Source organism: Odontomachus brunneus, unplaced genomic scaffold (genome assembly GCF_010583005.1).
Source record: "Odontomachus brunneus isolate Ranch 3 - 2012 unplaced genomic scaffold, Obru_v1 Obru_scaffold_096, whole genome shotgun sequence".
In the NCBI taxonomy this organism is placed as follows: Eukaryota; Metazoa; Arthropoda; class Insecta; order Hymenoptera; family Formicidae; genus Odontomachus; species Odontomachus brunneus.
In genome coordinates, this window is record NW_022639546.1 from 1,273,740 (window position 1) to 1,298,793 (window position 25,054).

At 44.8% G+C, this 25,054-nt stretch overlaps 3 protein-coding genes across 3 annotated transcripts in view; 1 reads left to right on the forward strand and 2 right to left on the reverse strand.

The window, feature by feature from the left end:
- LOC116848489 (neuropeptide SIFamide receptor-like) overlaps window positions 1–25,054 on the reverse strand; it is an 83,090-nt gene that overhangs the window by 12,730 nt on the left and 45,306 nt on the right. The window contains exon 2 of the mRNA XM_032824619.1: window positions 14,699–14,798. Coding sequence (XP_032680510.1) covers window positions 14,699–14,798 — 100 coding nt within the window. The remainder of the gene's footprint in view (window positions 1–14,698; window positions 14,799–25,054) is intronic.
- On the forward strand, window positions 303–2,632 carry LOC116848494 (tetra-peptide repeat homeobox protein 1-like). Its single transcript, XM_032824637.1, has 2 exons — window positions 303–402; window positions 2,174–2,632. Exons 1-2 carry the CDS (start codon window positions 391–393, stop codon window positions 2,477–2,479), a joined length of 318 nt encoding a protein of 105 aa, XP_032680528.1. The 5' UTR covers window positions 303–390; the 3' UTR covers window positions 2,480–2,632.
- On the reverse strand, window positions 4,928–7,823 carry LOC116848495. The gene is made up of 2 exons (XM_032824638.1): window positions 7,779–7,823; window positions 4,928–5,673 (listed from the first exon to the last, which is right to left on the reverse strand). The coding sequence occupies exons 1-2, from the start codon at window positions 7,788–7,790 to the stop codon at window positions 5,401–5,403; spliced, it is 285 nt and encodes a 94-aa protein (XP_032680529.1). The 5' UTR covers window positions 7,791–7,823; the 3' UTR covers window positions 4,928–5,400.

The following is a 25,054-nucleotide window of genomic DNA, read 5'->3' on the forward strand; positions in this document are numbered from 1 at the left end:
TGTGTGTGTGTGTGTGTGTGTGTGTGTGTGTGTGTGTGTGTGTGTGTGTGTGTGTGTGTGTGTGTGTGTGTGTGTGTGTACGTACGCGTATAACGCAACGAGAACCGCCTCCTCGGAGCGAGCCTCACGCTGGCGAGGATGAGCCGCGGCAAGGGTGAGGGGAGATCGAAAAAAATGGCTAACGCGGAAATCTGCGGCCGCCAAGGCTGATCATGGGCCGCGCAGTGGGGCGAAACAGCACAATGAGCTGTTCGCAATGATGATGATGATGATCCCGATACGTGTAGGGTATATAAAGGGGTCGATTTCCCGTGCTGCTGCTGCTGCAGAGTACCGATCTGTATTGTCTGCCGCGTGTTCGCTAACGGGAAAGCTGATAAAACGTTTAACATGTTCAGGCTGGCAAGTATATCCGTCGTGCACCGCGTTCGAGGATTCGCGCGCTCGTGTGTACGCGGTGTGTGTGCGTGTTTATGTATGTGTGCGTGCGTGCTGCGTGCGTGTCCGCCTGCGTCCGTTTTAGTTCCGGTCGACAGACACTTTCGCGACGTTAATCCTTAAGCACTGACAGCATGGCGGCCGTCCCGCGCGTCAAGTCCTCGCGGAATTTACGACGGTGTGCTAGCGCGAATGTCGTCGTGGGATAAATCGAATTTTATTAACGGGACGTAATTAAAATGTTTACCTGGTGCTGACATTTTCGGCGAAGTTTACGTTTCCCATTCATTCATCTTGTGTCAAACAGATTCAATAGTAAAAAAAACAGTAAAACAGTTAAACATGGGATGGCCAATTATGTATATTTGCTGTAACCAACTAGAGAGTCATTGCTGAATGTTGCAGCAGTAATCCGATATCCGGTTGCTCCTCACCAAGGTAGCGATCGTATCATTTTTTAAGAGCGAAAACGTGAAAAGTGAAGAGTTTCACGTAAACTCGACTTCAGCAATCGTGTAGCTTCTCGATTAATGAAGACGTTAAGATTTTCACGTGAAACTTTTTCACTTTCGCGCAAGTTCACGCTTGGGTAGAGGATACACGATCGATACCCAGAGTATATTTATGGTGAAATGTCACTCCAATCGATTTCTGTCTTTGTTTTCCATGCAGGATAAACCTCCCTTGTACACATACGATATAATTACGCTGTCATGCGCACCCTGCGCCAATACTAACGTTACGAGGGTATGCGCCGATTTTGTTCCCATTTCTTTTGCTTTAATAAACACGTTTGCACGGACGGTGCGTTCTCGCTCGGCACATCCGCCGAATTCGCTCGCTCGCTGTCGCGTGGACCGCAATGGAACACTTGGACTCGGCCGGACAAAAGTGTTCGATCAATCAGCACTGTGTAATCCTTTTTCGGTACGGTTACACCCGGCGGGAGCAAAAGTTGCTGCGGAACGACGGCGAAAACGCTGCCATCCATTAATCTCGGTGTGTTAAAAGGAAGAGCCTCGTGTTGAATGAACAAGATCACGGGAGAAGCCTAAGGAAGTCGCAAAGATGAGTGGGATTTGTTAATAGAAATAAAGCCGCACAATCCGTCCCGTCTGGGGCAGCAATTTGGAGGCGCGAATGTCTTCTCAAAAACGGAAGAGGCAGGCGAGCTTGGCCGTAGAGTAGAAGAGAAGAAACGACTGCGCGCAGACTGTAACGAAATTAATGGACGGCAGCAGTTCAGATAACGTCGAAGCCGAAGCGCCGCGGCAAATGTCGGCCACCGGGACTTTCGCGACGCGCGGGTAATTGAATCGCCATAAAAACACACGGCACTACGGTTATCGTCCACGATAACGTGATTCGGCAGGGCGAGCGCGCCCGAAGGGACGGGGCGCGGCTGGCGAGTAAAAAGGATCGACGCTCGTTCTTGGCACGTGCGACCGCCTCGGGGTGATTAATTAGAGCGAGGTGATATCGAGCTGGCCGGCCGGCAAAAAGCGGCCCGATCAGTCGATTCGCGCCGGCGACGGTGGCGCGGTTAAATGTCTCCCCTGGACTCTCCCTCTCTCGTATCGCTTCTCATGGCTTTTCCATGCAAGAAGCACGAACCGTGGGAAAAGAGGGAGGCGGAAGCCTCCGATACTACGAGCCGTGGCAGCCGTGCGCGCGATTTCGCGGCGTGAATTCGCCGATCCTCGTGAGCGTAATCGACCCTGCATTTCTGTCGCAGATCATCCTGATTGCTGCCGCAGTGGTCGCGGCCACGTGCGCGCCGACACCGGCACCGTTGCCAGGACCGATCCCAGGACCGATCCCAGGACCTGGACCGCTACCCGGACCAGGGCCGTTGCCGGCGCCGCTGCCAGGACCGGGACCGGTGCCGGGACCGGGGCCTCTCGGGCCACCATTGTTGGGGCCTTATCCGCTGGTCTACCCGCCGGGCTTCCTGAAGGCCTACCCGTACTACTCGGCGATCCCCTTGGCGTATTACCACGGCTACAAGTGGATTCATCCGGGCCCGCTCTACGTCTACTGAGACGATCCCGGATCTCCCGGGACCACTCAGCAGACCGCCGGCAACGACACACACGATTTGCTCCGTCTCCGCTTAGTGCGGGGCTCGCCGCAACGCGCTAAATGATTCTGTACCGTGGAACGTCTCCCAAATAAAATATGCTCTTGTCGCAGACACCGCAGTGTGCTCGAATCACGACGAAGACGACGACGACGATTTTCTCTCCCTCTGTCTCTCTCTCTCATCCTCTTCTCGCCTCATCGTCGTCGGCGCCTCCAGCGTTCGCTAATTTCGCCCCGCGAGAGAGAGAGAGAGAGAGAGAGAGAGAAGATCCCTCATCGGGGAGTTTGGCAAACTCCGCGTTATCGAGCGAGCCATCAATTCCGTACGTTTGTGTTACGCTGGAATTTATGAAACAATACGCATTATACCGCATAATCGAGCGGTTCGCGGCCAGTAATTCCGCTCCTACCTATTATCTGTCAGCGATCCATTTTCTGCGTGACACGTTGAATTTTAGTTTCATATTGCTCCTTTTCTCTTCTCTGCGCTCCGTCGCGATAAATAATTAAGGATAATGCGCGGCGCGCCAGTGCGTGACAGTTTCGCGAGAATAAATTGAATATTTCTTGCGGGACTCACCGCAGTAATACCGCGCGACGGAGCCTTCTTATTTTTATCACGAGTGGCTGCCGCGTAAAATTTTCAAGGCGCGATAATTCCATTGCACGGCCGACGAGAATTCGCCTCGTTGTTCCATTTACTCGAGAGCCGCGATTAGCTCGTTTAACCTTACACGCGATAAGTGATTTCGGGGCATTCAGTCTCGGGCCGATGATGAGTTAAGGGCGAAACTTCGTGTCCAAGTTGATACGAATCTGCAGGAAGCCGTGAAAATTCACCTTATCCACCGTGTAAGGTATATGCGCAGGGGGCGAGTTAGCATACTAATGCGCCACCATATAGGACACGCTTGCCTGATAAAGGATATCACGGCGACAAAGCACAACCGTATCAGACGACTCCATTACTATTATCCCTTCAAGTTTATTTTAGGGAGGAGAAACCAACGTGATAACGTATTTCACGCGATATGATCGCGCGATGTAACGGTTGCCACTTTACACGCTCCCCGCCGGTGAGTGCATCTGCATTTTATCGCGGAAAATGCAGTTTATTTGGATATATTTTTGCATAACCCGAACACACCGTGCGCCGGATAAGCACAAACAATTCCTCTTACATTTTCCTTCGGAAAATAGGAACGTTAAGATTTCCCGTGTCGAAATTTCAATCCTACTATTTTCACTCAAAGTAATAAACGCTGCCGCTCGAAATTATAAGAGTGGACGTTTCACTCAAGATTAGAGTAAATTCTGACGCCACATGAGCGAATGTTTCAATTGATTAAGTGAATATGTTCCTGTGACGACCAAGTACATACATCAGATTCGCTTTTCAATTTCGAGAAAATACTCATTCGACGATCCATAGTGAAGATTTCGCTCTGCATGAGCGGATAATCATTCGAATTTGAGCGCGTTGTTGGTCGCTCCGTTCTTCTCGAATGAAGCTTCACTCTGAGAAATTTAGAGAGTATTCAAATATTCTCCACACGTTACCAAAGTGTCATGATTTTTTAATTTTTCAACTCGGGCTCTTTCTCATCAGCGCGAGTCGCATTTATAACAGGCGCATGCAATATGTGCAGAACGAGCGAGACGCATCGACGCGGCGTGCAGTCGCGAAGATTTATTGTCCGATGGGGAGATAAAGGCGAGTTTCGACGCAGTCAAATCGCACGACTCCGCGTTACCACTCTCGCCGTTAATTCAGCGGAGCGGATCTCGCGTCGATTTTATGCGAATCGTAAAACGCACACGCTCGGTAGCCTCCCTTCTTTGTATAACACACGCGGCCCCCGCGATACCCCGTTTGACACGCTGAATTCACGATGGAGGCGGCTGATGATGAGAACGAAGGGGAAACGTCTGACCGGCTTGAAAAACAGCTTCAAGAGGGCGACAGGATGATCATTTCGGAAGTGATTCGCGGAGACGCTCGTAAAACGAGAGTTGGATGGCTGCCTGTACTAGTTGCAGCTCGTGCCGGTATGCATGTGACGCGCACATCTTTTCATCGGAATGACAGAAAGAAAAGAGTTCTCGCGCGTTCTCGCGCGCGCTCCGGTTTATCGCATCCTTAGCGAGGGGTGCACTTTCGTCCGACGAAGATAGCCGGCCGCTATTCAGCGGAACAGACAGCGGGCGAGACCAAAAGATGTGAACTGGCAAGCGGAAAGCGTAAAAACTTCATTACCAGCGCGCCTGGGTGCATCATATCCCGATGACGGTGTCGTTATCTTCCTTTCCTTCCTTCGCCACGATTCACTTATCCGTAGATCGCGACGAGACTCGTCGTCAGGTTCGCGGGGCGCCAAGAGCAATGAGACGACTCGCGTTGTGTGGCTTGGTTTTAACTAAAATTTTATTAAAATTCCGCGTGGACGAGGGTTGGGATGATGGCGGGATGATCGGGGCGAGAATTTCGTTCGATGAAGAGCACAAAGAAAAGACGAATGTTGAGAAAGAAATCGGCCGATCCCGCGAAGAAGCGCGCTGGTGTCGCTTCACGCGCACGCATCACGCATTCCAATAGGTCTGATTCGCTCCTGCGCGCATGGCTGATAAGATGAGGCAGGTGAGATCGAGAAATCGGCGGTAACGATGTCGCGGGAAGGGTTGGACTGAATTTTTGCTTGCTTCCCACGAAGTTACCAGGTCTTTCCTTCACGCCAAGAGAGAAAGAGAGAGCCAATTACGGGGGTGGGGTTGTGGTGGTGTTGGTGTCTTCTTTGATTGCTTCTTTTTTTTTTTCCCGGGGCGGTGTCGTCGTGACTTGGTGGTAGTGGTAGGTTGTGAGATCACACTGTTTCTCCTAATCTAACCGTGGTATCCACCGGCCCAGCCACCGTTCCAGCCACCGGCCTTCCATCCGCCGTTCCATCCGCCGTTCCATCCATGACCAGCCACGAAGGTCTTGGTGACAACGGGGGCAGCGTGCACTACGGGAGCAGCGTGCACCACATGGGCCACCGGAGCGACTGCGACAGCATGGACCGGAGCGATGACCGCACCGTGGCTGACAGACGTGACGACGCCGGTGGGACCACCGGGAGCGGCGAAGGCGATAGCCAGGACGGCAGCGAAGACAGCCTAGGGAGAAGATTGTCGAGTGCGTTTAGATTATCGCGCGGACGATCACATGGCGAAGGTCGCAAGTTCGGTCTCTCCTGGTCTTTCCGTGCCAGAGATTGTCTCGGTGATCGCGTTTCGGTCGTGCGTCGGCAGTCTCTGTGCTGGTTCGATTAAGAAGTTCGCGGCAGGAGAAGGAAATGACCCGGGGTTAATTAAAATCGGGGGACAGCGATTCGCCGCGAGTCGACACAGAAAAAAAGTCTCATTATAGTTAACAAATGCGCTTGAGCGTTTCAGTGCGATATTTAGCACATATAATTAATATCCAATATAGTAATAGCTGTCTGGTAATAATTACAAAATGATCAGTGAAAGAAATCCTTCTCTCAGTTGAACTAATTAAATGGTTTGGTAAGTAATATCGAATAATTTGGTAATAATTACTAAATAGTGCGACTATTGCCAAAGTATTTCGTCGCATTTCGTATCACATAATATGCTAAGTATTACTAAACAATATTCAGAGCCGATTGTGCCAACTTCTTGGTAAGCCATCTAACAGTTAAATCATGTGTCTGTCTTCGTTTTTTCTTCGAATTAGACGAACATACGAATCGTATGTTCTTCAAACATACGATTTAACTGTTAGCTACGGCTTACCAAGAGGTTGGAATTTGATACGTACGACGTAAACAGCTAATAGTCACCAAGTCTTAGCAACACTAACTCTTGGCAACAGATACCACAACCTTGCTAAGGTTATTAGTTAATATTTACCAAATTATTTGACTACACTTACTTACATGTTCAGTTGAGACTACTTCGCCAAAGCGTATCTGATAACTATTACCTAGGATGGTTACTACCGAATCTTTTTTTCAGCGGAGCCGAGGAAAACGATAGCGAGAGGCACTCGGCTTATCCACAAGCGGTTCACGGCTCCTCAGAACCGGTTTCGCAGTCGTCGTCTCGATTGCGCCCGTGATCGCGAGTAAAAGACAAAGTGAGGTCAACTAGACGATAGTTGCGCTCACCACCCAAACGATTGCTCGTTTAAGACACTGAGCGACACGTGCGAGACCTGGCGAACCGGGATTGTGTCGCAAGAGATGGAAGGAATACGCGGGGATCGCGTAGAAAAAATACAACGAACGAGCTGCATTCCGTTTCAACGACAGTGGTGGTGCTGGTGTTTGGTGGTGATGGTGGTGGTGGTGGTAGCTGATTAACAATGTGCATGCTTCAGTGATTTTGTTCGCGCGTGGATTTTCGATGGGTGCTGTTTGCAGACCCGCGAGAGACCGATGCCGGTGAATGGCGCGCGCGAGCAGCAGCAAGGGCGGATTCGCGTCGTGTCGTGCATTCGCGCACACGTTCGTGCCGAGAGAAGCGAAAAGGTCACCCCGGCAAAAGGAAAAGCCGAGAGAGGAGAGAGAAGCCGGGGAGGAATCTTTTTTCCCGTCCGTGTGCAGCCGTGAGGAGGCGGCCGCCCGTCTCTTTATCGATCAAGCGCGAGGCGCGAGAAGGCACGAGAGAGAGAGAGAGAGGAGAACCTCTCCTCGCGAAGGAGTAAGTATTAGAGGCTCTGTTTACTCGGGATATGCATACAAGACGCGACGTTCCGAGTCAGAGAGCGAGGTCCCACGCCCGAAGGTGCGGGAGAAAAATCCGGAGAAGAGTTCGGAAATAAGAGCGGCGGAACGTGGCGCAAAACCGGAATCCGTCGATGATCGTGACACGGTTTCCTTCGGCGGATCACGACGGTCGTGCGACCGTCATGTGGGAGTCGTATACGTGGAAAACCGATCGGAGTGGAGGAACGCGTCGTGAGAGGCGCGTCTTTGCGAGATCAGTTGCGAGCGGAATCTGAAATTGCCGCTTGTTCGCGCCGTATTAGCTCCTTGGCGGAATCAACTCGGAAGCTCTATTAGGCGCCTATTGCGCGCTCTTACGGTCTTGTAATCGAGATTGGTCGACAGAGTCGCGACGGCCAGCAAACAAACGAAGACAATCAGCGGTCTGATTGATTAGTGATTGAGCGTCTTCGCGAGATCGGAGAGAGAATCGCGCCGAGAGTAAGAATATCGTTAGAGACTAGAATTAAAGGAATCGTTTCGGCTTACCAACTTGAACATGGTGATTGGTCGCTTGTTACTTCTCGGAAGTAAGTGAGCTTATGCTTGTTCGGCGAGCCGGGGCTCTTATATACTGCGTTGGATTTTAAAAAATCGCCATAAATTCAAGCACGCGATCCCCCGCCATATCGAGTATGACGATATGTGTCGGCTAGTTGAGTCAGCCGGTCTAATGGTAGGGGGAGTAGTTGTCGGGCCAATCGCCGTGCGCGATTCAACCGTCGCGCCGGTTGGCCAGTAATGCGCTTTCAACCCTTCGCATCGGTCTTGAGAATTGGGTTAAGACACACTCCGTACTCCGTGAGGTACCGGCACGATGGAGAATACCGATACGATGCCCGATCACACGCACATGCACGTGCGAATGTGGTGTTGCGCGCGCGGGGTGAGTGTATTGCATATGTCGCGTGATCGTATAGCGAAAAAAAAAGAGGATGAAGCGGAGAAAAAGCCGCGGCATAGGTGCTCGTCACTGGATGCAAACTCATTTCGCAAAGTCGCAGCCAAGGTCTACTCGCACTCGCGGCATCGACCTTCTTCATCTTTTCTCGGGCGTCGCCCGTGGAAACGGAGCCCGCGGAGAGAACATCTTTTATGAGCCGAAATTCCCGACCCGCCAAAGGGTTTCGTTCACGTCCAACCTGGCTGCACAACGTTCTTTCGTTTTTCACAGGGAACGAAGGATTTGTTTGCAAAGACTCCTCTCTTTTGGCGACGGCAACCGGCATAATTATGTTCGGTTCCAATTAAAGAATTGCGTGGGATTTAGTCGGGCAAGATTTCGTCGTCGTACACTTGGATACCAAAGCACAATTAATAAACGATATTTCCCTAAAGGTGGAATTTGTATTTTTTATATTTGACACTCTACTTTCTAAAGTACAACGAATGTGTTTTTTATTTACGCGTGCTATATTCGTGAGTAATAGTTCAGTTGTAAGCGTAGCACCGCAATCTGTAAAAACTCGTTGAAAGGATCGATTAATAGCAGCGACTGTTATTATTATGTGCAGTTTGCAAACACAGATAGTGTCGCTGCACGCAGATTCTATACTTGTGATCAGTGTTGCGCTTAGATCATTGTAAAATTTGCTAGATAAAAATAAGATGAAAATATGTAAATTCATTTGAGATAAAAGTTTTTTCAGATTTTTTTTAGATAAAATATGAAGTTATATGACGTTTAGATAACTTCCAGATAATATTATTTTAAAGTCATTTGTATAAAAAACAGTTGTGAAAAATGACTGCAATTAAAAAGGAATAAAAAAATATATTTGTACTTTTTACTGATAAATTTTTATTAGTGTAAACAATTTTTTACATGTACTACCCGATAATCGATTTTTGCGAGGAATATAAATTTGTTGTTATTTTTTATTCTGATTATATATTTCTAATTCAATCTCAATTTCAATGCAGTCTAATACAGACAGCACTAATGCAAATATCCATTATGCAAAGGCATATATTTAAATATATATAATGTATTTCAAATTATCTGGACGTCATTCTTGATAAAATTTTCTTGCTAAATTAATAACATTTTTTCCACTCAGGATGTAAACGACGATAGTGTATATTTTATTAGCTAGATGAAGATGGCGTAAAAATACTTCATCTGCATAATCATGTATATAATTTGATCTAGATAGAAGCAAACACTATTTATAATAGGTGATTTATTTATAAATATGACACTGTCATCTCGCTGAGATGGTGCGCTAATTGTAGCGACTGTTGCCGTTATTGATGCAGTTTGCAGACACAGCGTCATTGCATGCAAATTGCATGGAAGCCGTTAATCCCATGATCACGGAGGCAGAAGATTGATTTTCGTACAGTGTATAACGAGTTTGTGTGTTACAAATTTCGCGGAGAGATCTTACTTCCATTGATCGAAATAACGAGAAATAAGATAACGAGAAACAAATTAACGAGAAATAAGATGGAGCAGTAAGGTGGGGATTGTTTTCACCGAAAATCAACGAACACTCACTGATTATCGCGGTGAAATACTTTTTATACTGATCCACTTTATGGGAGTGCAATCCTTTCTACCCTCGCGAAATATTACTCTCGATACCAGCATAATGTCTGGTGACTCTCGAATTGCGTGCTCCGTGGGACGTGCCTCACGCCAATTGTCGCGAATCAACATGGGAATTATTCCGGCATGTTCATAGCGCGTTCATGAAAATTCGGGGCGGCAGCCCCGACGTCGCTTTCGACTGAGTTTCGGCAGCCACCGCCGCCGGTGCCGTCGTCGGCGCCCTCGCGGATGGAGTTATTTATTCCCTCGCGCTTCCGCTCCGAGCGTCAACTCGGGGTGGAAGTTGGACGCGACGATCGGGGCAATCGCGGAGATTAGAACGGTCGCGGCGTCGCGCGAGCGGCAGGGGCGCCCGGAATTAGGGAAGAGCAATCCAATCCTCGCGACGAGCCTGATCAAACTTTTATCAATGACAAGCGCGTTACTTTATATAATTCCCCGCCACGTTTGCTCCGCGCCGGCGGTTCCTAGGTAACACGACCGGTAATATCGCGACTTAGATTACGAGCGCAGTTGGAGAGGACGATGTATAAGGACGACGGTACAACAAGTGCGATCGTGGTGTCGCGTGTCGACCCGCTGGAAGTCACCGACGTGTCTTTCCGAAATGAGCTGGTGTACGCGTGGGCGTACGTGGGTGTAGGTGTACGATGCGGAAACACACCCGGACCGAGTTTGCCCCGGCTATAAGTGTCGGCTATTAATTCCCCAAATCAAGAGCAACGTCGAAACCACCCTCTTGAATCCTGCTGCGTCGCGACTGGCGATAGCGCAGTCAATCATCCGTAAGCAAGAAGATATTGCGTGTGTATGTGTGCGTGTCTATGTATGTATATTTGTGTGTGTTTATATGTATTTGCGTGCGTGCGTGCGTGTGTGTGTGTGTGCAGATGCAACGATGTTTCGCAATGTACAATACCCGCGCGTTTCTGTGCCGCAACGAAAATAAGATCCCACTGCATTTCCGACGTCGCAAAAGCCCGCTCTCTCTCTCTCTCTCTCTCTCTCTCTCTCTCTCTCTCTCTCTCTCTCTCTTTCTTTCTCTCCCTCTGTCTGTCTGTCTGCCTCTCTGCTTCTCTCGTCCGACTTATCGAAAGTTTCACGGAGCCGGTGAAAATAAACGTAGCTTTCGCGAGCGAAATATCCGTCCATCGCGAGATTCGTTGGACCGAATAAACGTGGGCTCGCGTAATTCAGGGCTCATGTCGTCGTTAGAACGCGGCGATAATGTATATCTGCGAGGCCGAGGTCGAGGGTGGCAGCGGGGATCCGTCGTGCGATGGATTTTCATCAGGTTGCGCGGCTCCCATCGTTTTCTCGTCCCGTCCGCGAGACGAGAGACCAAAGGGACAAGCGGAAGATATATCTTCGGCCTGGTCTCTCTCTCTCTCTCTCTCTCTCCCCTCACTGCATCGCCGGCCGCATCGCGACGCTGGGAAGATGCATTCGCGCGCGCACGTGGTAGGACAATTCCCCAAGTTCGCGGCGTTCCCTTTTCGTCGCCGAGCAATTCCGAGCTGGAAGATCGATCGTTCCCGAAGATCCTATAAAACTATTCCCGGAGCTCGCACGATGGGTCCCTCCGTTCCACGTCGACTAACGTGAAATTGATAGCGGGTCGTCGTTCGCCAAAACGTAGACGTGTCTCGCTAAGTTCCATCATTCCCCGGTCGGCTTCCTCCAATTTCGTTTGTCATTCGCGATCGCGGTGGTGATTTCGTACTTTTACGATTCTCCGCAAGTCGGCGTACGTTCCCCCGGCTTTCACGAACGTTCTCGCGACGTCCTGGCGAGGACGTGGCGGGGACGCGCGATATTTGCAGAGACTTTGCCCTTAGGGGCAAAAGTCGCTCTGGTTGAAATTTCGATCCTCCTTTCGACTTCAATATTCTATTTAACGTCTACTTTGATACTTTGAAGCTTATATCAGCCTCTTTGGATTCTACTTAATTTAATAATCGCACTATTTCAAACTTACGAGTGGCATTTCGTGCGTTTTCTGTCATTTAGAGCCTCTAAGTTGAACTTCAGTCTTCATATATATTAGTTAAACACATATTGATCCTTCAGAGTATACTGAGAGTTAGAGAGTTTTAAATCGAAGATAAGGTCAACTTTCTATTCGGGAAGTCGCTTGAGTCGAAACTTTGATCCTGCTTTCGACCTCAATAGTCCATTTAACGCCTACTTTAATACTCTGAAGTCTATATCAATCTCCTATTTAATCTTTGATACCCTGAAGCTTATATCAACCTCTTTTGATTCTATTTAACCTACTAACTTTGTGCCAGAGGTCCTTTTAGTTAGAACCTACATGGAATTTTGTGCGTTTTGCTGCTATTTAGAGCTGACTTTCCAATAATTGGATTTAATAATTGGATTAAATAATTGCATTTAAGTTTAAACTCTATTCAAACACATCAAATGTATTATTAGGATAGAGTTTAAACATAAATCCAAGTTTAAATTACTATTGAAAAATCGATCCTTAGAGATGTAGGGGTGTGTTCCGAATCGCGTATAAGAAACATAAATTTCATCAGCATTAAAATATTATTTCGTTTCAGTACTTTGTATATAAAACTCCATTAATGCTGAAATTTTCAGTCACACACACAGGCATATTATATTATAAATATTCACACATCAGGACAGGTATCATTGTCGATTCCTCGAATAATCAACAATACTGATATATACGAATGTTTATAATATAATGCGTCTGTAACCGAAAATTTCAAATGTCACAATGATAGGGAACGGGATAGCATTAATGGAGTTTTGTATATAATGTAATTATTACTAGGAAAATATCTCTTTAGTAAGTTACATTCTTAACGAATTATCACCATTATTGACATCTTCCTCGTCATCATATGTGGTAATAAACATAAAAAAACTACTTCAAATGTAGAAGTAGAAATTTTGTAACAATAAAAATTGATAGCACTTGCGGTTAAGTTAGGTTAGGTTACACCAAAGAAGAAATATGAAAGTTATATCGAACGTATCGTTTCCGATTACACAAAAAAGAAAATGAATTCATTTAAAATAAAATAAAACGACAACAAATAAATAAAAAGATCAGCTGTTGTGTAGTCATTTAACGTGATTAAATATAACATTTCGCAGAATGTTTCCATAAACGTTTGAAAGCGTTCTGTTGTTCATCGATTTTGGATTGAGTGCAACAAATAAAGCAAGTCACGTTTCGCGTAATTCCTCTTTTATTTTCATGCTCGCCAGTTTTATGTCGCATTAACTGCTTTGTCTACGGACTGGAGGCAGCTGATGCGCATAACACAAGTGCCATAAATACGGGAAATTTATCTACATTTCTCCCCCTTCTCTATATCTACAAGTGTATAGGCGCATTAACACGCTATCAATACGTGTAACGAGACAGAAGTCTGTCGCTTCATGCGATCTCCTAGGATTTCCATGTGTTCCACGAAGCACACACTGATTCCTTAGCGTAAGTACAAAACTCTACGTCAGAAAACTCTCAGATCGAAAGTAGGGCTGAACTGTCGACTCTGCCGATACAATAGCGCAGAGTTTAACGCGCTAACGGCGATAATCAAGTTGGAAGTGCCAAATTGTCCAACATCCTTCGCACACGCCCAATTCGAATATTGGATTCGACAAAGCACCCTCGACGTTCTCACGAGGAGCGAAGGTGCAGAATTGCGTGTACTTTCAAGATCGTTAATCGGCACAATTTCACGGAATTTAAGCGAAAGACCGCGAAGTATATCATCCGAGCGCGACATCCCCGCCGATCGAACGAGTGCATTCTCGCGACGTTTGCGCGAGCAAATGGTAACACGGCCGTTAATGAAGCAGAACCGTTCTCATTTGATTTCCTCCGATTTTTCACACGTGTGCGCGCGTACAAGCTTGCGTGTCGCTTGTGGGAAGGATCATTTCGCGCGTGTATGCGTGATTTTCTCGCTGGTTAGGGCCCCACGCGAGAAGTTACGCGCTATTGACGTTCAATGAAGTGTCCTCGCACGATGACGATGACGATGTAAACGCCAATAACGCGGTCTGTAAATATCCACGATATACCGCGCTCCCGCATGGATATCGCATTTGTATATATCTACATGACAATTTTCGATTGTAGGTCTGATTGTGTGCTCGTGTCCATGAGCGGTACTTTATAATCGTATGGAAACGCGTTGATAATGTGTACGTTGCAGCGCAACGTATAATTATTGTCGGCGTGCGCGATTGCATTGCTGATGAGGAGTAAATATGTCACGGTGGTAGCCACCGTTGAGCGTGTATCTGTCGCAAGAAAGCGTTTGGATTACGTCAGACGCGATAAAAACAGATTCGGTTGATTTCCTGCGACCCTTAATACGCATTGAGTCATGAGAAAACACAGAAACACGTGTGAAATTCATCAACGCGGTTTGTTCACTGCTCCAATGAATTGCGCGTTTCCCGCTCAGTTTATCCCCTTCCCCTCTTCCCCCTTAATAAAACAGGCTCGCATGTTCAAAAAACGCCACTATAAAATAATTGATTCGTTCCCGCAGTATTGAGGGAAGGAGATAGCCGGAGGGTGTCGTCAGGAGTCAGCAGATTTGAGGCAACCTTCCTGAGTCCCCTGCCTCTCCTTCCTCCGGTAATATCCGATAGTTTAGAAATCAGAGATTGGCATAAACGGCATCGCGCTCTCGAATTAGCATACATGTGGTAGAAAAGACGAAAAAAAGAAACGCGATAGAAGGAGCCACTCCAGTGCCACACTCTCTCGACTTGTGTGCGTTTGCGTGTGCATACGCGCACACGTCTGTGTTAAACGCTTTCCTGCATGGCAATAGAAAAGGCGGAGAGTACGTACCTGTCCAGAGAAACCGCGACCAGGCTGTAGACGGAGGCCGCCACGGAGACGCCCTGTATATAAGCGACCGCTTTGCACATGAACCATCCCAGGAACCAGGCTGAAACACACACGAGCAGTTCGTAATTTATCGTTTCGAGTGTCGTTCGAGCGTCGGGCGAAACTTTGGAAGGCCGGGAATAGCGCGAGCTGCGGCCGAAGGGCTTTTTAGCGTTTAAGGCAACTAGCTGAGTAGCCGACTTACGAGGAGCGAACTTGCTGTTTGCCTTTGTTTGATCTAACAGCCTGGAAGAGCGTCACGTAGATACGCGAGGGCGTAACACGACGTGGACGCCCGTCTCGCGATCCAAAAGCGAGAACCTCAGATATCTTATCATAAGACTCGGGAATTCGCTCGAGACTGGTCGGTTATCTCCGACGTTAACGCGACGCATCTGTTAGTCAGGTAAAAACCCGCGCGGAGAAAGACAAATCGATTGCATTAATCTGTATTCAGGGTGCATTAGCCAGACTGTTTGTTGAGAAATGGATTAACCGTAATTTTTCTCGAGATAACCAGACAAATTTGGTTACATGCGTTCTGGTTAAAGTAACCAAACAAGTTTGGTTACGACAATAAAATTACATATTTACATTTCTCACTAGAAACTTTATCAGTTTTATTACTGTTGAATGTTATTCCTTCTTAACGAAAAGTAAGCTCTTAACCCTCTATTGTCCACTGTGATTCAAGTTACAATTTAGTTTCATCATTATTTATCTCCAATATGAATGTTGTTCTCGTCTTGACCGACGTGACGTGAAAGTCACAATATAGCTGCTTTTTTAGTATGTTGGCAGCGATAGTAAGTTTATATATACTACTAGATATTGGGAAAATACAAATTAGAAAAGTAAAGTTTCACTTTATACGTGTTGAGTACTTTAGCATTCTATGTACACGACCAATTTTTCAAACAAGAGAAATTAATTCGGGTAGTAGACGGGTAAGTAAAGGGTGGTTAGTGTATAATTGTTTTGTTCGAAATTAGTCATTTAATTGGTTCGATGTTATTTGTATTTGAAGAATTCGCCTTTCTGAGAAAATCTGTTCGTCTTTAACAAAACTTGCTAAACCAAACGCACCGCGTTAATTCAACCGGATTGTTCTTTTCCGCGCGTTGTTCCGACAACAGAATTTTCGTTCGCAATTTTTTAATTACATACAAATTAATTAAAACAGTCGCATCGCTCGTGTTCCTTTGTATCGCATCCGTCGCGCCGCATCTGTTTATTAGGTGAATCTCAATCTGGAGTTTTTGTTTTGAAAATTTTTTTAATTGCGCAAATTAATTAACGAATTCGCGTCGGCTAAATTCGTATTGCCAAGGGAAAGATTACGTTTTTTTGCCTCTGAGAGGCGCGAGTGTGTTGTATTCCAATGAAATAATAGCTGGTTGCGGTAGCTAATATCACACTAAGGGCATTAAGACATAGATTCGCTCTGTTGCCGTGCAGACTTCGTTATTTTCTACCTCTCGAAACGATCGCAGATGATCTAGCTGAGGATTCACCTTAAGCGACATTGTCGATACCGCTCACTAATTAAATTGTGAACGATGCGTAACGTATCGTTCACCTTAAAAAAAGAAACAAGAAGCAGGCTATCGAACTTACAATGAATTTAAAACCCGCTATCTGTGTAGTACAAATTCTCATGACTTCTATCCTGCGGCAGGAAACGATACGAACGCGCGATTTCAGTTTCTGTTATTAATAGCCTCTCTAATACGCGCGGCTGTTGCACCCATTTTTCAAAGAGAAGAGAAAGTAATTAATTCCCACGAGAGCTCGAGAAACAGGAGCAGAAGCTCCGAAGGAAGAGGAGGAGGAGGAGGAAGAAGAGAGCTCGGGACAAAGGGGATTTTCATCTAGGACCATCGATCATCGTCCGCCGATTGATGGCGAGGTAAATAATTATTTCACATAATACAATATCGCGAGTAAGGCATTTGGTAGTATAATACGGCCGACGGGGCGAAAGCTCGCCGCTTTCTCAGAATAATGGGGCTATACATCGGCGAGGGTTGCAGCGGGGTTCGGCGGGGTGGCGGGGCCGGGGCCGAGAGGGTGCAGGAGGGCCCATCAAAGGAAAGGTCGCTCGTAAATATCGAGCGACGCCTACTGTGTAACGTCGCCGAGCGAAAACTGCGCGTATACGGCAGTTTTCGATTTCCGCGACTGACCTCACTTCATACTTTTCGCCGGCCAGGGCGGCGGGGACGGCGGGGGAGGTCCAACGGGGGCATTTTCGCGAGAAGATACTGCGCCATCGGCGTCTCCGGGCGGGGAAAGGGTCGCGCCGTAAATTTCCCAGCTGGCTATGGAACGGAGCGGAATGGAGCGGCATGGCACGGCACGGGACGACGGTTTGCACGACCCTCGCCGACGCGCGGTAATGAACAACGTGCACTGCCTCGGGAGCGCAAGGTGCAGCGAGGTAAATACTGCTTGGGTGGGTGTTCCCCGTGTGTGTCGAAAGCCGCTTGTTTGTCGGGCCGCTCGCGCGATCGCCGTCCCGCTTTCTTCCACCGACGAGCGACGACGAACCCGCCCGCGTCTCGAGCGAATTCCGCCAAGGACTTAAAGCGACGACGGATCGAGAATTTGAGCAAACAACGGGCAGATTTTCACTCGAGACCTGAGGGATTTTTACTCGCGCGCGTGACGGGATTCAGTCGAATGGAATTTCATTCTTTTGGCCGACGGAACTTTTAATCGGGTTTCCGACCCCGAGGAAACTGCGTTAGAGTAGCGAAAACGAGAGAGCGGTCCTACGACGAGGGTGAGGTGTCCTGAAGACACGTGGATCGCGCGTGGACTCTTTGCATCTTCCGCTTGGGATGAAAAGTCGTGCTCTTGAGTGAGAAGGAACGTCGATTCGTGCAAGTGTTTCCGTTGGAGGACAACCGGATCATTCGCGCGAGTGGTGTTGCTCTCGTCGGCGCTCCGAGGTTTCCCCGAGTGTGGAAAGGTTCATGATGATTTTTTTCTCTCGGCACGATATAATTTCGTTGAACAATGTCGACGACTACGGCGAGTACACGATCTACCGCGCCGCGATATACTAGCCGACACCAAGAGGCATTAGTGCGCGTGAGTGAATGGCGCGTACGCACCGAGGTCGTGTAGAAAGGAACCGCCTGGTCCTAGATCGTGAACAACGTTAAGCGAATAATTACTAACCGTTTAAGCGCCGGGAGGGGTCGCAAGAATATACGACAAAAGTGTCTCACGAGGCAACGGTCCCGATGTTAATGCACCCGGCGAATAAATTAAGCCGGCCGTATCACGGCGACTATTCTCGAGCACCGAGTTACACAATTGCGTAGGAAATACGTCAAAGTGCGAGACGGGAGAAGGGAGCGCGATGGCGCTCGAAATCTCACTCTGGAAACCCTCCGAGTCGCGTGACGGAAGGATCCTCCGCAAGACTTCGCGTCTCACATGTGCGAATATTCCCGGATGCTTTCTGAATGGAATGCATCTTACTTGACTGGCATGCGAGCGGTTAATCCCGAGTACATAACTTCTCCGACCCGATAAGACGTCAAGCCGAGTCTGACCATAGAGCGCGCATTTCGACGTATCTACTTACGGATTGCAACTCGCGCGTGTTGCGAGAGAGGCGTGGGAGATGTGTGCGTTCGCGCTATCGTTTGCATTTCTTATTGGATCTTGAATATGTCTTGCGAATCTTTTACTTTCTGCACACGTAAACCTGAACATTTGTATTGTTTTGGTCTTGAATAGAGAAAATTATACCATCAGCTTCAAAGTGACAATTATTTACGGTAAAATTACGGTAAGATAGCAATTGATAATTTTGGTAAAATTTGTTGTTTTTGACAATTTTGTGCACGAATACGCTATATTCACATTGTCCGCATTAATGCATAAGATAAGACAACATTCTTATATTCTTATCAAATGTATATCTGATAATCTCTGTTATATGTTTTTCAGATGAGAGAAAGGAAATTATTTGTAATCTCTTAGGAGTATTAAAGTGTTCCCATTTCTTAAAATAGAAATTTTCAATAGTATACCACAGTCTAGTCGTTGATACAACAAGGTAATAAATGAAATTGCTGTAAGTATGTAAGGCGTGATAGTATCAAAATATATCAAAACTGAACTACACTTGTTATACATTTTGTTTTGAAAATTCTAATTTGAAAATTCTAAAAAACTTTTTTTAAGTTTTTCTAATTACTGTGTGTACCTTTAGTTTTTTTTATTATCGTCTACTAAATATTAACATACAGTATCAAACTATTTTATGGAAAATATGAGTTAAACAAACCTTTTTACTCATCTTAAAAGCTAAACTTTTCTCATCTTAAAAGCTCCTTTTGAGCTCTATATAAAGTTCCTTTTATTTTATTTCTTTTCAAAATTTTTCTTTTCCAAATTATCATTTTACCAGCTTTCCAAAATTACCGGATAATTTAGCGTAATTTGCTAAGTAAGTTACCAGCAGAATGAGTCATTTTTATTTCTAGTCTTGAAATACAATTATTTAATTATTCTGTCACTGAAGAGAGTCCAAAAAGAGGACCGAAACGTATGAATTTTTATAACACGAAATTGTATGTCATATTGATATTCATTACATTAATTTCGTCTAAATAATCGGCGTTGGCTCTATTTACCTCATCATTTATTCCTTTAGATTTTACAATTATTTAAGTTTTCAACATAAAAAATGTATATGTATAAGTAAATAATTAATAATTATTGGCTAATATAATAATAATAGACAAATAATTAATTAATAACTGTTTATACGTACATTGAAAATATGTATATTTATATAGAATGTATACATATATTATGAATATTATGAATATATATATATATATATATATATATATATATATATATATATATATATACGTAATTATTAATCGTTATACATATATTGGATATACACATAAATTTTATGTTGAAAGTTTAAATATCCGCGTTAAAAGACCAAAACAATAAGAATGCCCGGGATTAGAAATTCGGGAACCGTTACATCTATCTTATAATTTGATTATTATTGAAGATGATAAATATAACATCAAAATCTCTGTCATGTATCATACTTTTGGACCTGCAAGAGCGTTTCGTAAATATTCCTATTTTTGCAGTCGTGAATTAATACAAATAGAAGTTGAATTGCCATTGGAAAAGAAATCTAACTCACGTGTCACGACCTAACGGGGGCAAATGTGAACGACCCGGATGAAATTAGTTAAGAACATCGAAAAACACGTGTCAGGTTTGCCTCGAAATAAATTTATCAAAGCCTGATCTGCGCATATCATTAAGATCGCGGATAAGCTGATACCTTTGCGTACACATATGAGCGTGTAGTTTATGTCTAGTGTGACTTTTACAGCTGTCTCACACTCGAGCGAATGCCACGAATGTAAAAATCATATCGCGGAAAGTTACTCCTTCCGCGTCTATCGCGTTGCACGCGTTGCGGTGTCCCTGTCACTATCGTGTTAACGCCCTTGCCTGCTTTGAGACTTTTTCACAGTGATAATAGAATATTCTGCGCACACATACATACACGAACGAGATTCATACATATACGAGAAGCACAATGTGAAGGATGACAGCAAAATGAAAGAAAGAACATCTCCCGTGTGCTTATGAAATTCGCTACAAGGAACAAATTAAAACAATAACTCTGACGACATTTTCACTCAATACCTGGCCGTTAGGAGGCTTTCTCGTGAAATTTCACGAAATTGCAAAAAGAGCGGTCCACGTGTACGTTAAAATTCGTTCTTTCTCTTTCGCGTGCGCGCGCGCGCGCGACATTTAATGACGGGCCCGACTCTTTACCGCATGGGAGTAATTAAAAAAGAGTGCCCGGAGCGCGCACAGAGCATTTCTCCGCTGAATGCCGAATCGAGTGCGGGTCCTGCGAGGGGGGATCAAATAAAATCGTCCTGCGCGTAATTTCTCGCGGCGGGTCGGAAACGTCGCCATTTCGCGACGTTACGGGGGAGAGGCGGGAGGAGAGCGCGAACGGAGCGACTAGAGTCGAGTTCGTCGAAATTCGATCAAACCGATTCGTTCGTTTCCACGGACGGCTTGATTCGCCTATTCTTCCGGCGCGACTGTAAGTTCCGTTTACAGGGGCCTCCGTTCCGAAAGTTCCGTCGAAAATATCCCGGGGAACGGTCACTGTCGCGCGCTAATACGTACGCGCGTCACGGATGATGGAAGTTAGCGACTCGCGACGTGAGGAGCGCGGCAACTTTTGGATCCACTCGGAAGTCTTCCTCCCTCCCGCCCGCTGCGATAGGACAGCCCGACGGCTCCCGATGGGACATTCAAAAAGTTTCCCGCTGAATAATGCGCACGGACGTGTGTGTACGTGAGACCCGCGGGGGAGAGTTTCCGTTCCGGGCGAGCGCCATGCGATTTCGCGATAAACGCGCGCGAGGATAAGATAGCCCGTTTCTTCCGATTCCCGGATTACACGTCGGCGACTTCGTTTACGGGATTCCGTCGACCACGGCTAGGTGCGCACGGAGGAGAAGCAGCGACGAGGAATTCCGGCGCATGGCTCACGTAGCGAAATTCTTCGACCACTCCCCGAACGCGCTTACGCGATACGTGGTGTGTCGTGCTGTGAAATCCTGGCGCAACGCGTGACGGAACGATTTCTCGCCGAGACGGAGACGAGCTCGAATTCCAGACCTTGGACAGCATGGGGTCAACGTTCGGTTTTCCGCAGCTTTCGCAGCCGAAGCTCGCGAACGTCTTGATGCTTCAATATTTCCCACAAGTTCAACTGTAAATTTCGTTCATTTCGTCACTGCACTGAGAGAAGAAGAGCGACTGGTCTAAGGAAAATTATTAACCAAGCACTATCTTATGGTGCTACAACACAAATATATCTACAAAGAAAAATTCAAGTTAGATCCTATATAATAATTTACAAACATCTATAAAAATTTAAGTTAGATCTAACATAATAGTCCAGACGTTTCGGCCTTTAACTCCTTTCAGTAGTATCAAGTCAAATTGATATTATTAGATCTAACTCGAATTGTTCTTTGTAAATATATTCGTGTTGTAGCACCATAAGATATGTGATTGGCTTTTAAAAGCCCATTTTTTATCTTTTTTTTTTATGTTTAACAGAGTCTTTTTCAGATTTTTTATAAAGTTATCAAGTTATTCTTCGCCCCAACCATCTTTTGGTTGTCCAAACACGAGAATAGTAGCGACATGCATATAAAGCACTAACATTATATTAGTATTAATATAATTTAGATGAAAAAATAGTTTTCTTGACCATAATTTATAATAATTATTTCTCTATATATGTTATTATTGCAAATACCAAAAATTTTTTGTTCAGTAAGTTAAATTGTTTAGCTATTTTTGGCTCCAACTGTATGTTTTGATTGTTTAAGATGAGAATGCTGATAGTAGTATCCATATAAGACTGTTATCACTAGCACTATAATGGAATTTAATTTAAAAAAATTTTTCTTGATTATGATATACGTATAGCAATTATTTGCCTGTGTGAGATTATAGTTACAAATACCAAATATTTTTTCTCAGTATGAGGTATTCGCGATTAGCCGCGTTGCAGCTAATGTAGCAATCGAGATTACAGGTTAATAATAGGAATGATATAATTGAGGTGAAAGGACCAGTGTCTGAACATGTACATCAAGAGAAAAAAATATCTAACAAATAAGAAGCCTATTCGATCGTTGCTAGTAACATATTTGCTTGTATCAATATATGTACTTTTACATTGGGGGAATATTTCTTTGAAATAAGAAAATATATATTTTCCCAAAGCAACACTTCTTTAGCAACAATATCTTTTATTTTTCGGACATTTTTTCTTCCAGTGTATCTAATCCTGAACATTTTTATTGTTTTAGTCTTTGGTCTATAAGTTTTCAAATACAAATATTTAAAAAATTAAAAGTTTAAATATTCCTATTTAAAGATCAAAATAAGAATGTCCAGAGTTAGGTGTGTGTGCAGACACATTGATACTTCAACCTCGTATATTATAAAAAATAAATAATTATATCTTCTCTCTTGTTTCCACCATAACAGCAGTCGTTAGCATCGTAAACGAACTGGAAATATATCAATGTCATTTAGTTTGCATTAGATGCAAAATACATGCAAATGCGTGTCATGACTTCCGTGGTAAACATGACGCGAAAGGAATTTCTTCATCGGATAAAGCTCCCTTAAACGCTCGAAGGAGTAAGTTCCTTTCTGTACTTCCTACTTAAATGTCAAATATTCTCGATTTTCACTTGGAATTGCCACTTGATATTCGGCGGGTTCTCTTTACGCGCGCAACTACAACCACGTTACGTTCTCTACGCGAATATTCCTCCTTACGCTCTTCTTCTCTTATAATATAAAATCCTTATTAAATTACACTTTAGCCGACAGATGTAACGGTGTTCGAGATAATTGGAATTTTTCGATTCTACGCGTTCGTTCGCGAACAACAGTCAAATGGCTTGAGCGTCGCTTTAATTGTTATCCTTGCGCAGGATCGCCTAGAATTTATAGCTTCGTTATTGCGAGCAGAAGTTGCGAATCCGACGAACAGAGAGAAAAAGAAAGAGAATGGGGGAGAGAAAGAAAGATAGATAGATAGATAGATAGATAGATAGATAGATAGATAGAGAGAGAGGGAGAGGGAGGGAGGGAGTGAACAAACAACATATTTGGAGTGGAGAATATTACGGTGCACCAGGGACGATGATGCGCCGGCGTGAATAACACAAAACGCGGGATGGAAAATATAGTGCCCCTCGCTAGATATAGATACCGTTTTATTGGCCGTACGTAGATGTGTAATTACATAATCGCGCCCGCGGCATCAGTATTTTCCTTTCTGTTCCGCGGCGAAAGAAATATCGATTGCGCCACTTCACAAAGGCTAACGCACGTAGAACCAGTTTCATAACTCCAACGCGGTGTGTAATATACGATTGATAATGATGATAAACGCCCGACCGGCTTGGCTGGCACGCGTGTTTTTCTCATTGCAAATACTCCGGATGAAATAATAACGTCATCCTTCGTCGATAAACAAGGCCTACTCGACAAAGAAGACGTTACCTCGCAGGTTGTCAGGTTGGTGTCGTGAGATTTTCTCTCTCTCTCTCTCTCTTTCTCTCTCTCTCTCTACTAGCGTCGTACGAATCAATGTCTCGACGCGAATTTACAGAGCGACTCGTTCAATTGAAATGCCGCCGAGGACATTCGATTGTCATCTGGGAACGACGACGAAGCGTTCGATCCGCAGCGTAATGCCGTCGCAACGGTATTGGCAAAAGTGCATTATCGGAGGAAAGTCGAGAAGTTGCAATTTACAAGTTGGACAAAACAAATGGAAACTTATCGTGTTCTCTGGTAAAACCTGTTTCGGTTCGCCACGTAAGTTGCAACATGCGTTTATTTATGCTGCTATCAATGCGTTCAATGACAGAAACCTTTTCTTCCACAGTGATTTGCACAACCATCCGTGACGAACCGATGAGTTTCGCGACAACTACAATGAATAGTTTCACACGTCTACTTGAGATGCCAGATCAATGGAACGCTCTGAAAAAAATGCGTATTTCTGAGAATTAATTTCGCGAAAATAGACCAACCGAATGTTTTGAAACATTACATATTAATTAACTTACTATTAAACTTTACACTATTATTTTTGTTATTTAGAAAAACATATAAATAAATATGCAAAGATATCTGCGATCGGCGGAAAAAATAACGCTCGTTCTAGTGACCCGAGATAAAAAAATCAAAAGGTTTCTTAAATAATATACTTGTAGTTGGAAGATAAACTTAAATTTCTTAAGCTGTGGAACGAAAATTTGCAGAAACTATTTAAAAATTGAATATCTAAATTTCGCATTTTTATGTTATTTTGCATTATTAAAAAAGATATTAAATTTAATGTTTTTCTGAATTTTTTAGCTTCTGACTGCAAACATATTATTTAAAAAACTTTTTGGTTTCTTGATCTCAGGTCACTAGAACGGGCGCTATCTTTCCCGCCAATTACAGCTACACTTTTTGCAGTTGTGAGTTCGACCACGTGCTGCAATTTTTTATAGATTTTTTTAAATAACAAAAATAGTGATATAAAGTTTAATAATTATTTAATTAATATCACAATCCCGAGTCGAAGTTTTGATCCTATTTTCAGCCTCACTATCCATTCCATATTCCATTTAACACCTATTTATATATATATATATATATATATATATATATATATATATATATATATATATATATATA